Source organism: Acanthochromis polyacanthus, chromosome 11 (genome assembly GCF_021347895.1).
Source record: "Acanthochromis polyacanthus isolate Apoly-LR-REF ecotype Palm Island chromosome 11, KAUST_Apoly_ChrSc, whole genome shotgun sequence".
Classification (NCBI taxonomy): Eukaryota; Metazoa; Chordata; class Actinopteri; family Pomacentridae; genus Acanthochromis; species Acanthochromis polyacanthus.
In genome coordinates this window covers 30140653-30154207 of record NC_067123.1, presented here as the reverse complement: position 1 = coordinate 30154207, position 13555 = coordinate 30140653, and the positions used below count along the sequence as shown (strand labels likewise).

General features: G+C 41.1%; 1 protein-coding gene across 1 annotated transcript in view; it reads left to right on the top strand.

Moving 5' to 3' along the window:
* The window catches only part of sdc3 (syndecan 3), a 51545-nt gene that overhangs the window by 28342 nt on the left and 9648 nt on the right, over window positions 1-13555 (top strand). The window contains exon 2 of the mRNA XM_022198680.2: window positions 10121-10214. Coding sequence (XP_022054372.2) covers window positions 10121-10214 — 94 coding nt within the window. The remainder of the gene's footprint in view (window positions 1-10120; window positions 10215-13555) is intronic.

Below are 13555 nucleotides of genomic sequence, written 5' to 3'. Positions count from 1 at the left end.
TAAGTCAGGACACCCACATGGAGGTTTAAAACATTCATTGCAAGAATAATGCACATTTAGTTCTCTGCTCATGTAGACAAATGCACTCCTTACAGACTGTCTGGGCCTGAAGTACACATTATTATAAGACTATATTATTGTATAATATTTAGCGTTCCCATGTGATTAAATGCAGAAATCAGAAGTGGAGGCTCGGGGTAGGTTGAGGGAGTGAAACTGTTGGAGGTAGCGAGGACACCGAGCCAAATGTTTGTTTGTTAGAGATATGTCATCAGAGTAAATGATTGGATGTTTCACCGAGCATATGATTACCTGAAGAGCCACACGGCGCCATGAATCAAGACTGCCTTGTCTGTGTAAATAGGAGGGGCGGCAATAAACGAAATGAATCGGGCAAACTGAACAAACACGAAACCCAGAGGCAATTTGTATTCTTTCTTCAGGTTGTTTTTCTACAGTTTTGCTTGTAAAATGGAACCTAATTTTACCTTTACTGATCTCTAAAAAGCAGGGCTGTCTACATCTGATTTTCTCTACATAAAGCAGACTTTATGACTGATATTTTCCAGAATATTAATAGAAAATTTAATAAAGTTTAAGTCAAATTCATCTTTAAAGACCTCATCTGTTACAAAATCTGTTTAAAAAAAATCTTGTTAGTCTGTCCATATGGTGTTTTTTATGTGCTAGAGGATGCATGATTCAGACTTCTGTGGTTTCATATTTAAGAAACATAACCAACCACTCCTGTGGACTTGCACAGTGAAGCTTTCTGTATCTTTATGTTTCTTCAGAATCGGTTGTCTAGTTGGAATGTGTACGGTGGAATCACTCCAATTTTAAAATATTCTTGCAGTTTTGCAGTGTTTTAGCCGAGTTGTAGGTGAGCTGGTGTGCTCGAGTTGTGGGGAGAGTTATTTCTCAAGCATTTTGAAGCGAGATGGGGTTATTTTCATGGAAAACCTTCTAAATATAGTTTGATACAGAGAGATGAGTTTTAAGATGTTTTTTCCTCTTTTTTGGCAAACAAACTACACTCACATCTGTATACTGTGTGTCGCTCCAGTGCTGGAATGTCAACCATATAGTTATTAATGTTGGATTATTTACAGTTTTTAATATGATATCTGAAATTTGAGCATCTTTCACCACAGAAGTGTCCCATATTTTCCAAGAATCTTAATATATAGGCAGAGTATAGCTCCAAATACATTTTAAACCAGACTTGATGCTTTCTTACAAAGCTGAAAGCAACACAGAATCATGCAAAACAGCATTTTCTGCTACAACTGGGATGTATTAGTCAAGTCCTGGTGGGATCTCAGAGTAGAGCTGTTTGGAAATGTGTAAAACATCCAGAGGCAACTCTTTGCGTTGGTACAACAGCGGAGGTTCAGTCTGTAACAGATATTCACATGAGGAGGGAATCTGTTTTATATCATGCTTAAGATTTCAAATTCAGGTTGATCCGGAATTAACGTCGCAGTTCGAAAAGAGGACATGACCTCTGAGTCTTTCAATTGTATTTCTGTCCCCTGCTTTTTTTCCACTCTGTGGATGCAGTAAATGGAGGGACAGACAGTCTATGGGACTCACAGATGGTGCCACAAAGCAGAGGGAGTATTCAAATTATTCTTCACAGTTTGAGAGCTCGGAGATGCTGCAGAACATTTGCTCCGATAAAAATCTCGCATATTAAAAAGCACAATTAACGATTATTTCTCCAAAGCAGAAGAGCGGCATTGCGTGTATTGTATCAGGAGCTTAAAATGCTTGTGTGTGTGTGTGTGTGTGTGTGTGTGTGTGTGTGTGTGTGTGTGTGTGTGTGTGTGTGTGTGTGTGTGTGTGTGTGTGTGTGTGTGTGTGTGTGTGTGTGTGTGTGTGTGTGTGTGTGTGTGCCAGTCATTGCAGCAGCAGCCTCTCGGGTTACTGAGGAATGCATTTGAAGTCAATCACAATGAAGCTCTCTATCTGCACAGTTAGCCTGAAGGGGATCTCCAAACCGAGCTGAACCGGACCAGCCGGAAAAACAACCCAGAAAAATCATCTGTGGGTCGCAGTTAATCTTCATGTGGATTGTTTGTGTGGATCGGTGCACCTATGCAGCCACTGTAGCCCCGTCTTCCATTGTTATCTGACTTCCTGCATCTTGACGTGAGCCGAGCGGAGAACACTCATTGTTCCAACAGACAAAAACACACACACACACACACACACACACACACACACACACACACACACACACACACACCTCAGTCTGTTTGTCCCCCACGTGCTGCCGGTATTAATCGCACAACCCCCATGCGTGCTTCCTCTCATTATCAGGTTGCTCAGTTTACATCAGAAACACTTCTAATCTCATTCTTTTCACTCCAAATCCGAATTAAAATGTGGAACATGTGGAATATGAATATCTGTGAAGCTGCAGCGTTGTCAGCCCAGGTTTAAAATCCAGCCTCTGTAGCTGTAAAAGAAGCTGACACACACACACACTCTCTCTCTCTCTCTCTCCCGCAGAGAAGCTATAGGATCAGATTTATAGCAGATCAAGTTTCTACCTGAGTCACCGCAAATGTTGCAACACCTAACAGAGGACATACTTGTGTTTGCTTTGTGAAAACATCACATCACTCCCCTTGCAAAAAGCCGATTCCTTTTCTGCCTTTCTGGTCTTTCACTCCCTCAATTTTGATGTTTTTTTCCCCTTCTTTCTTTTTCTCTTTTTTAACTGAAGTATACATAATTATATATTCCAAGCTCCCGGATCGTTTTAAAATGACTCCAACTGGCACCGCACGTCTTACAATGGCAGTGCTTCATACGTTGCCAAAAACCAGGATTGCATTCAGTCGGCGGATCCCTGCCGAATGTGGCTGTCATCTTACAGTTTCCTTTTATAACGAATGGGAACAAAATGCAGTGGTGGAAAGGAAATTGAGGGCAACATACAGATGATTCTGGCCCCGGGTGATGCGTGCGGTGGAGGGGAGCTCGTTGCGTCTCGTTGTGGTTAGTTAGCTATGTGGTGCAGACTGAAAGTACAGCTGTTTATAGCTCCCGAAACAGAGGCAAAATGCAGAGCTGGCTCGATTCGACTCCTCCAAAAATCACGTAAAAAACACACACGAGTCGCTCCCACACCGATGGGTCTGAGGGGCATTTGTGTCTGCATGTACACCGCAGACAAAACCTGTGATTATACCCATGCACACACACACACACACACACTGTAATTACACAGAGTGACGCACAACTGCCCACCATACCTTGAATTCACACGTATAATATTGACTCATAAATTAAACATGTCGAGGCACAGCGGGTGATTATATACTACTGTTGGGACAAACATAGATGATGCACATTTAACCCTCCTGTTGTCTTGCAGGTCAAAACTGACCCGTTTTAAAGTTTGAAAATGTGGAAAAGAAATATATTTTCACAGTGAAACTTCTGATGTCCACATTTTCAACATCTTTGGGAAATCTTTGAACATTTTTTGGTGGAATAAAGAGATGTTACAAATGTTTCTTAAGAACATTCACATAAAAATGATTTTTATGTGAAAGTTCTTAAGAGAATATATTAGAAATTTTACTGATATATATGTAATCACTTTAGATACTTTTAGGATTTTTTGGAAAATTTTTACTCATTTTTTGGAAAAATTTACAAGAATTTTTCTTGCCACATTTGGGGGATTTTTTTTAAAAAATAAAACTTTTAAGGAATTAATGTAATTTTCTTCTTGAAGGTTTTGCAAATGTTCAGAAATTTGGGGATTTTTTTTACAGAATTTTTGGATATTTTTTCAGACAAGGAAACAATATTTTTTGGTGCCCATAAATGAGGACAACAGGAGGGCTAAACACACACAGAACCGACTCAGATGTGCAGATACAGTGAGTCCTGCAGGTTGCTGTTCTGTTGTGTGTGTGTGTGTTCTTGGGGGCCCCTGAGGTGGGCTCTGGTGCTGCCTCGAGGGGTGGGGTGTGTTGATTTAAGCATGCATGTGTGTGTTTTTTGGGAGTCACGCTAAATTTAAGGGGGGGCTTCGAGATAAGAAATGGAGTTTAAGATGAAAGGAAACCGGGGCGAGGACAGGGAGACACTGGCACGGAGTTTGTGGAACCAGAGGGGAGGCAAAGGGAGGAATAGATAGAGAGGAGGGGAGGGTGGGGGAGACGGGGGGGGGGGGGGGGGGGAGCCAGAGGAGCAGACTGTTTTGATGTTGTTTTTTGGGTTGTTTATTTGACGTTACGTAACACCTTTTTGCTTCTGTAGTTAGAGCTCTTACGTGTGTGTGCTGATGGACTTGTGTGTGTGTGTGTGTGTGTGTGTGTGTGTGTGTGTGTGTGTGTGTGTGTGTGTGTGTGTGTGTGTTTGTGTTTGGTAGCTTCTCACTGGGAGACGGGAATTTCTGTGGAAGGCAAAGGTTGCCCATAGCAACGGCCTTCATTGTAAAACCGTTCCTTGGAATACAGCACACACACACATACACACACCATGCTCGCACTGACACGTCTTTTCAGTATTTTTCGGCACTTCCAGGGTTTTGACATCAGCAGGCCTTCACACACACACACACACACACTTTTCTCTCTCGAAGCGTGAAGCTCCCTCTCACACACACTCTCAAGCCTCCTGCTTTGTGAGGCCCAGTATCCTCGGTGCGTTCGGGCTCCAAACAACTTCAAGTCAATTTCATTTTCAGGAGGTACATATAGCGTTTCAGCTCCGCCTCACGCTGTGATGTGATGGACTGAGATGCTCGGGTTTCTAGATTCCATTATGCTTTTATTGGCTTTTAAAGGCATCAGGTTTCCTCTGTCTGGAGCCGGGGAGGAGCTTCTACTTCTGTGTGGGTTTGTGTGTGCGTGTATGTGCCCACAATTAGCATCACACAGGCTAGCAAAAACAGCTCTGCAGGGCCTCAGGATGGGCTTAAGATTTGCTGAGGAGATAAGTTTGCTTTGGTCAGATTTGCAGCAGCGAACCGAGTGTTTTCCAACACCTGGAGCAAAAATATGACCCTCTATTTTTCGGTTGGCAATGAAACCTTGTGCTGCTTATCATGTACTGAGCTAGATCTGTGCTCAGAATAGACAGAGCAAAATAGAGGAGGGATTGTTCAGATAGTTAAGGAAAAGTAGCACTTCAACACTGCATTAACCCTGCTGTTGTCCTCATTTACAGGCACCAAAAAATATCGTTTCCTTGTCTGAAAAAAATCCAAAAATTTAGGAAAAAAATTCCCCAAATTTCTGAACATTTGCAAAACCTTCAGGAAGAAATTTCCAATAATTCCTTAAAAGTTGTACCTAAAAAAAATCCCCCAAATTTGGCAAGAGAATTCTTGTAAATATTTTCAAAAAATGAGTAAAGATCTTTCAAAAAATCCTAAAATGATCTAAAGTGATTACATATGTATCAGTAAAGTTTCTGTTTTCTTTAAGAACATTCACAAAAAGATTTTGGCTGTTTTTTGTTTAATTGTTCTTAAGAGGCATTGTAAACATTTCTTTTTTTCCACTAAAAATTTTCATAGATTTCCCAAAACTGTTGACTATGTGGACATCAGAAGTTTCACTGTGAAAATCTATTTTTTTCCCACATTTTCAAACTAAAATAGGTCTATTTTGGCCTGCAGGATGACACAAGGGTTAAAAGTAGAAGCCCTGCAATCAAATGTTTACTCGAAAAAGCAGAATCTTTATCAAAATGTAATTAAAGTTTCTTTTGTAATCATTTTTATATCAACCATGGGCTGACTGACAGCTCAATAAAGCATTTTAGCACCTTTCAGCTCACTGTTTTGGTTTTCTGACCTGCCGTTTCCCTGCTCAAGGTGATAACCACCCCAACATCAAAGACATACAAGTTCGTTAGTGACTTACTGCCGAGCACAGGGCCGCATTTAGCAGTAGAGATGCCATATAACTCCATTAAAAGTCGATAGAGATCAAACACAACGCCACAAGGAGAGCCGGCATTGGCCCGAAAGTCACACTGCTGATGTTGCTTCATGTCTGCTTGATGTGTAAATAAGCAAATGTTTGCTGGCAAGTTGAGCGTGTCGACTTTATAAGGGGATAAAATGTCAGTGTTGTGTTGACTGCTTGTTCAGTTGCTCCCATGTGGCAAAAATCAAAGCACTCTTATGCAGAATAGCTCCCTCTAGTACATACATAGTGTAGTATATGTTTAGGTTGGTGGAAAGGGATAATTTTAAAGCCGAGGAAAAGAACACCACAATCTGAAAATACAGTTCTCCTCCTTTTAGAAATTTCTACCTGCACAAAACAACCAACCATTACAGAACACTTGGACATTACAGGTAACTGAAGTTAACAGCTTATCTGTCCAGGAAAGTAGCAGCAATTTAAGGATGCAGTAGTTGGTAGATGCCAGGTCTGTGCTTCATCACTACTGACTCATGTTTGTACATTTATTTCTAAACTCACTTTTAAACTCTCTTCCTCAATTTTCCTTATTTTTCTGTTGCATTGGCAGCTGTTACCAATGCTGGAATAGTAGCTTTTCTTGCTGGAGTTTGTGCCATTAAATCAGGCTTTCCAACATCTGAGCACACACATCTTCAATTGTAAAGAAGGAAATGGAAACAGCACCCTCTCTGAAAAGATTCCTAAAGCCTGGAGATGGAGCCAAGAGGAGGTGCAGGAGTCTAGTCTCCACTCAAATCACTTGAAAAACAATATGATGAAGGTTATTATAGAAATTTTGTCCAATTAAGCTGGTCTACTATTAAGTCTTTAGAATGCTTCATAAACAAAAACACATGAATATTTTCTCCATGTAAAATCTTTAGAAGTACTATGGAATGCAGTTCAGATATAATTTGGCAATCTGAAGTACTTTAGTTAAATACAGTTGTTGGTAAATGTTTGTGCTCAGTCAATACAGTTTTTCAGTTCCCGAATGCCAGCAGTGATAACAGAGCATCAATGGCTGATCGAGAATGCTAAAATTGTGTTTTTGTTGTTTGTTTCCTTTTGCATCTGATAAAATGCAGCTATTTATTAATGATGCCAAGTGAGACTCTAAATTGCCAAACTTAAATAAACATCTGCGTTGTCTCTGATTGCTGCTGCAGTCTGTCTGCAGGGCATCCATTTGCTGTAAAAATGCATCAGTTCAGTAAACATCTAAAGATAATCTAATTAATAACTTTGGTTAAAGAAAGCTTTGTGAATGACAGAAAAGTAAAGTTTGCTTGTGCACTTAACAGCAGCATTCATCAGCAGATAGCAGCCTCTCCTACAAGCTGTGGTGACTTTTCAGTCCAATCCTGGAGCTAGTCAGTGTCCTGCAGCTTTCCCCTGGTAATCGGCTGGTGCCAATTTTCTCAAAATGGTTATTAATCTGCCGGATTAATTTGCCTAATCACTAATAAATGCGCTTAAATACGTTCCATCTTCGACAAAGTAGCAGAGGATAAATCGGTTAGTGTATTGATTTAAATCAATAAGCAGGACACAGGAGTTTTTTGTGAAATGACTGCGTGTATCTTCGGCTCTCGGTATAATGAATCACAGTGCAGGACGAGCCCTCTTTGAAACCTTTCTTCAAGCAAATTGTAATGTCTACTGTAGTTTGAAATTTATCTTTGCTCTGCAGTCTGTGTGGTATCTCCTAAGTGCATGCATTTGATAGCTGTATTAGTTGACCCTGCATGATGGGAAAAGCCTCTGAGTGCTAAAGTGTGTGTTTAAACATCGCAGCAATGTGGGATTGGGGTCAAGAGAAAGAGAGGGAGATGAATGAGGAGAGAGGAGGGATCAGCCTCAAAGTGACCGAAGCCTCAGGTCATTCACTTCACAGGTTCAACCCCTGAACGATCCATGACTAATCTCTCCTGCCTGACCCTGACAGAGGTCGGCAAGCTTGCGCTTTTTCTACTCGGAGGCCTTCGTGAAATGGGTGGATTAAAGTGGAGTGATGAGGAGGGAGGATGCTGTGAAACGATCCATGAGAGACAGTTACAGACGTATTACAGACAGGGAGCCTTCAGGGCGCTGCTGGAAAAGCTGTAATGTAGCAGTTAGACAGAAGAGATGGTGATATTCTCCACCTCAAAGCCACACAGGGAGTTTAAAATAGTGATAAGTGATTTGTAGACAATTCTCATCATCAGTTATTCATTCAAGGCCTTTATCAAACAGAACATTTGCTCGCTGTGGGTTCTGAAATGGGAGGATTTTGGAGCTTTTTTTCCTCTCTTTCATCCCTGTAGACTGAACACCTCTTTGGCCTTTAGACTGCTGGTCAGACAAAACAAGCAGTCTGAAGATGTCAGCTTGTGGGAAACTGACAGGCAGTTTTAACGTAGCTAACAGTGGAGATGTGGAGGAGCTTTCAGTTGGCCCACTGCTTCTGTTCAGACTAAGATAGTTCAAGAACTTTTGAATGATTTGCGATGATATTTAGTATAGATATGCATGAACATGTCGGGTGAAACTGTAGAGACTCCGTGGTCACTTAAGGACAATAAAAGCCATGTTTTGTTTGTTGTTGTTAATATGTCCAGAATATGTTTTAAATATGTTAGAAGGCACTTAATGAGTGAAATAAGCAGTCCACACCATGGTTAAGTATATAAACCTTGAAGCTGCAGTGTACCGATGACACAAAAACACAAATGCAGACTTCTGGGGTAGATTTTGAATGGTTCTACTCACACTACAACAGGTACACATCTTTCTGCCACAGAAAGCGCCATCGCACCTCAAATCAGACACAGAAGAACATGTTTTTAAAAGGCTGGCCGTGACTTTGCACTTTTTACAGACTATAGCAGCTACTCAGACTTAGCTGTAGCACCGTGTCAGTGTGATTATTCCTGCAGTGGACGTTCACAGCACAGGACTTCTGGAGAATTTCCAAACTTCTCACTGTGTTTGGGAACCACTGAAAGCATCTGCACATCAAAGCACTGATTCCATTACGACTCTTATAATGCTGACCTATAAAGATGTGGATGAAGGAGTATCTGCTCACAGTCTCTTCTCCAAACAATCAGTGGTTCTGAAGCCATTTGTTGACAGCCGACAGTTCATGTGGTCACAATTTTTGGGCTCTACATTGACAGGGTGGGACTTAATGTTTCCTTATCGGTCTTCAGAACTGGTTTTGGGTCCACATATGTATGGCTGAATTACTTCAATAACACAACTTGCTATTGTGTAGAGTAGTTTTATTGTGTTTGTGTAGTTGTAGGTGAGCTGGTGTGCTTGAGATCTTCACACTCTAGAGGAAGCAACAATGTAGAGTTACGTCTAAGTCATTTGAAGGCAGGAAGAAATTACTTTCATGGAGAAAACTTTTAAATATGTCTGACTGATACTCGGGGATTAGTTTTTATGGGTCTAATCAATGACCGGAGACGAACTTTAGGATTAAATACATGCTAACTCAAGGCTCTGTACAGCATCACACAAATGCTATAAGGCTTCTCCCTTGTTGAATTAGTTGGTTGATCAGTTGATTGATTTAGCAAAGAAACATGTCTACTCTTCTCTTGCCCCAACTTCTTTAAATTTTTGTGCATTTATAATCATTTTGAATTTAATGTCTTTGGATAAAAACAGACAATTTAAAGAAATTACATTCACTTTGTTAATGTAAAACAGACATTTTCTAGTAATTTATAGACTAATCCATTAAATAATATTGAAAAACATGATCCTATTAATTCAAAATGAAAAAAAAAACGTTGAGTTCAATGAGCCTCAGTTCTGAAGCTAATTGGTTTCCTTTGCTTTGCTGCTTTACAGTCTGCAGTCATCGCCTCCAGTTGACACATAGGCAGAGACTAAATGAAACCCCCTTCTCTCTTTAAAGGCTTTGATGTTCCTCTAACAAAATCCCAGCTTTAGATCAACTCATTAAATATGCTCCTCCATAGAGTCACAGACTGACAGATGTTACCCTGTCCGGCATAATGCAGGATCCTCTCAGACAGTTGTGTGCGTGTCTCTGTGTGCATGTAATCTGCCAAAGTGGTTTCTCTTTCAAATGAAATGACAAATAGCTCAGTCATTCATGATGAATAACTCTAATCTCTGTCATCTGTATGTTGCTTTCCCTGCGTCTCCTGCAGGCACAGACGTGGTCTCCGTCGATCGACGACGAAGGCTCGACAAGAGACGACTTCTACGACGATGAAGACCTCTACTCAGGCTCCGGCTCTGGCTGTAAGTGTGTGTGTGTGTTTCGTTGTGTTGTGTGAGGTTACACACTCACGCCCTGGTTCTTTCAAACCCGACAGCTGCTGGATTTCAATCTGCTGACCTTATAGACCCCACCCCCCACCCAGTCCTCCAGTTATGGTCGCTTTATTCACCAGGCTGCCGTGCACGGAGGCCACGCACACACTAATCGCACCGAACAAACATGCCATTTGGCTTGACAGACAGGTTTGGTGCAGATTTATTGAAAGCATCTTAGACACACCCTTGCAAACAAGCACTAACGCAGGCTCGATTCCCCCAGATCTTATTTAGTCTAATCAGATTACAGTCCACACAGATTAGATGATCACACACCAGCAGTTGTGTGCACCTATCTGTAGCGTATGTCTGCGTTTGACTGAGCTGGCTGTCTGTGTGGTTAGGAATTACCTACTTAATGTAAATCACATTGGTGTAATTCGGGTTGATTTTCTGATCTGGCTGTTGAAGTTTGAGCGCCGCTCTCCTTATTAAGCATGACTCATTGAGGACTGCCCTCGGTTCAGGCACTGCGCTAGTGGCGAGCACGCTCAAAATAAATTACAATTCAGAGCAGGAGAGTGTAGCAGACGCACCCCCTGTGGTTGAAACAGCAGCCTGGCAAATTGCTTTATCTCAAACGGTGATACGGAGTCGTCTGATGCCGAAGAACGGACTCATTTTTAACAGACAGATGTGCATTTTATGCCGCTGTCGCCTCAGAACAAGTCATTTTGTGGCATCTGGTATGTTTAACAGAAGCTGCATTGTTGAATTCCATATTTCAGTATCCTTCCCAGTTCCTTGTCAGCCTTCATGTCTTTGTGCCTGTAAATTCAATTTGTTTCTCTTTCAAGCCAAGGAGCTTCACTGCTATAACAGAATGAAAGGTGGAATAATACTATTATGAGATTTACAAAGAAAATGAGTCACCCTTCTCTTCTCCTTCTCTTCTCTTCTCTTCTCTTCTCTTCTCTTCTCTTCTCTTCTCTTCTCTTCTCTTCTCTTCTCTTCTCTTCTCTTCTCTTCTCTTCTCTTCTCTTCTCTTCTCTTCTCTTCTCTTCCAAATGAAACATATTCAGAGGCCATCTTCCTAAAGATCTCCATCCACACCAAAGGACCACAACAAAAGGAAAATGATTAAACATCAGAGCCAGCAGACGGGTGGACAAACAGCTCGGCTGCTCTGCCTTTAGTTCTGCGTTAAACCTCTGCTCTGCTGCTTTCTGCTCTCCAGGTTTTATTACAGCTAAACTCACATTTCACTGTAGTTGTTCTCATTTACATATTGTTCACTTTCTGTTGTCAGACAGCTAAATGAGCAGAAAATAGAGATTTAATTGTGGCTCTGATTGCTGTGCTAAGTCGTCATTAAATTCAGTACTTTATAAGTAATTTGGCAAAACAAACATAGCTATGCACTGTATGTGTCACTGGGTATGCTGACATTTAAAATGTCTGATCCCAGAGAAAATTAGAGCGAACAGACACTTGTTTTCTTAAAGCAGAACGACACATAAATCTCAGTTCGGTTAATGGCCTGTTTATGCAGTTTGCTGTGGTTCTGGAGGAGCTTTGTCAAGTGTTTTCTAAATCAGTTGGTTTTTCGTTTAGTGTATAATAACTCTGAAAAGTTAAAAAATGACTGGAAACCATCCAATTAACCAAACAGTTGCCATTTAGCTGTATATCTGCTAATGGACTAATTAATTATCAGCTAATGGTAGCAAGCGGATTTCTTCAGGGTTTGGAGACCTCAAATGTACAACAGAAAGTCTGTGTCACAAACTGGGGCTGTGGAGGTTGAATATGTAGACATTTTCAGGCAAGGAGCATCTTACAAAAGGATATGATCAAGTTGTGTTCTCAGAAGTGGAAGATTCATTGTTACTGGAGCTTGACTCATATTAAAGACTGAAAGTGAGGTTATCCAGGCCTCTCTTGCAAAAGGTTTTGTGACCCTTCCATGTACCGAAGTGTCCCTGGGCAAGACACTGAACCCCAAACTGCTTCCAGTGGCAGTCAAACACCCTGCATGGTAACTCTATGAATGGTTTCTTTGTGAAACTTAGCTAAGGTTCTAGGTGCTATGTAAGTGGAGACTATTTAACATTTAACTTTATATAATTACACACAATACTAAGTTGCTGCAGTGCCACTTTGATTTCACTAATGCACACCTTCTAATCAGGTTTTCTAAACGCTCAGTTTTGCCCATAAAGACTGAAATATGAACATTGTATCCATTCAGGAGCTCCATTTGGACCATCTCTGTTGAGGCTGAATGCAGTGTAAAGGCCTAAATAAAGAAAGAATAAGCCAAATGTAACCATCTTTCGCATAATGGATCCCCAGTGGTCTAAGACACACAAGTAAATGCATCATCCCCAGTTTGAATACAGAGACCTTGTATATCCTCATTTCTTTGCCTTCATATGTCTTGTGTGTTTCTCAAAGGCAAGAATTCCCTTCAAATAATCTTCTATTTACTATATTGTTCTACTGTAGTATTATATTTGAGTGGGAAATTTATGTGCATATTGTATCACTAAAAATCTGCGCACAAGTTTTGTCAACTGCATATACACTGCTTCATTGTAGGTTAAGAATCCTAGAATGTTTGTAACAAAGCAGCAGCACTGCAAATGACTAAACAAGACTAGTCACTTTATGTGTTTGAATTCTCCAAGTAACTGAAATCTCAATCTACTGTTCACAGGGGAATAGACTACTGAATGTGTAGTGAATCAGCCACCCGCAGTCAGTTCCGTTCTGGTCAAGGTTACCAGTGATTTATTGCCTGCAGTCAACAAAAGTCTGGACTGCATTTTTATTCTCCTTGACCTCAGCCCAATCTTCAAAGCAGCAGACCACAATGTCTTTGTTGGCATCACGAGGCTCTGGATTGGATCATCTCATGTCTGTCTAACGAGTCTTCCTCTGTCAAGATTTGAGATTCCTCCTCCTCTTTTGCTCCTTTCTTCTGAGGGATCCCCCAGGGGTCTATCCTGGGTCCTCTATTCATCATATACATGGCACCTCCGGGGCATATCAAGTGTAGACATTGATTTCCAGTACTATATAGATGCCACCCATTTTTATGTCTCAGAAAAGCCTGGAGCCACTATTATGCCCTGCATTGTTGAAATTAAAAACTGGATGTACATGCATTTCCTGCAGCTACCACCCTAACTCCAGTTCTAGCAGCATGAACAGTTCTAGTCTAGTCTGCCTCCCTTATCAAGTAACGCTCGTAAAGAGGGTCTGCGTTATATCTGAGTCTTTTGATGCTTAAGTGATCAAAGTGGTGCCGTCTTGTTTTGCCC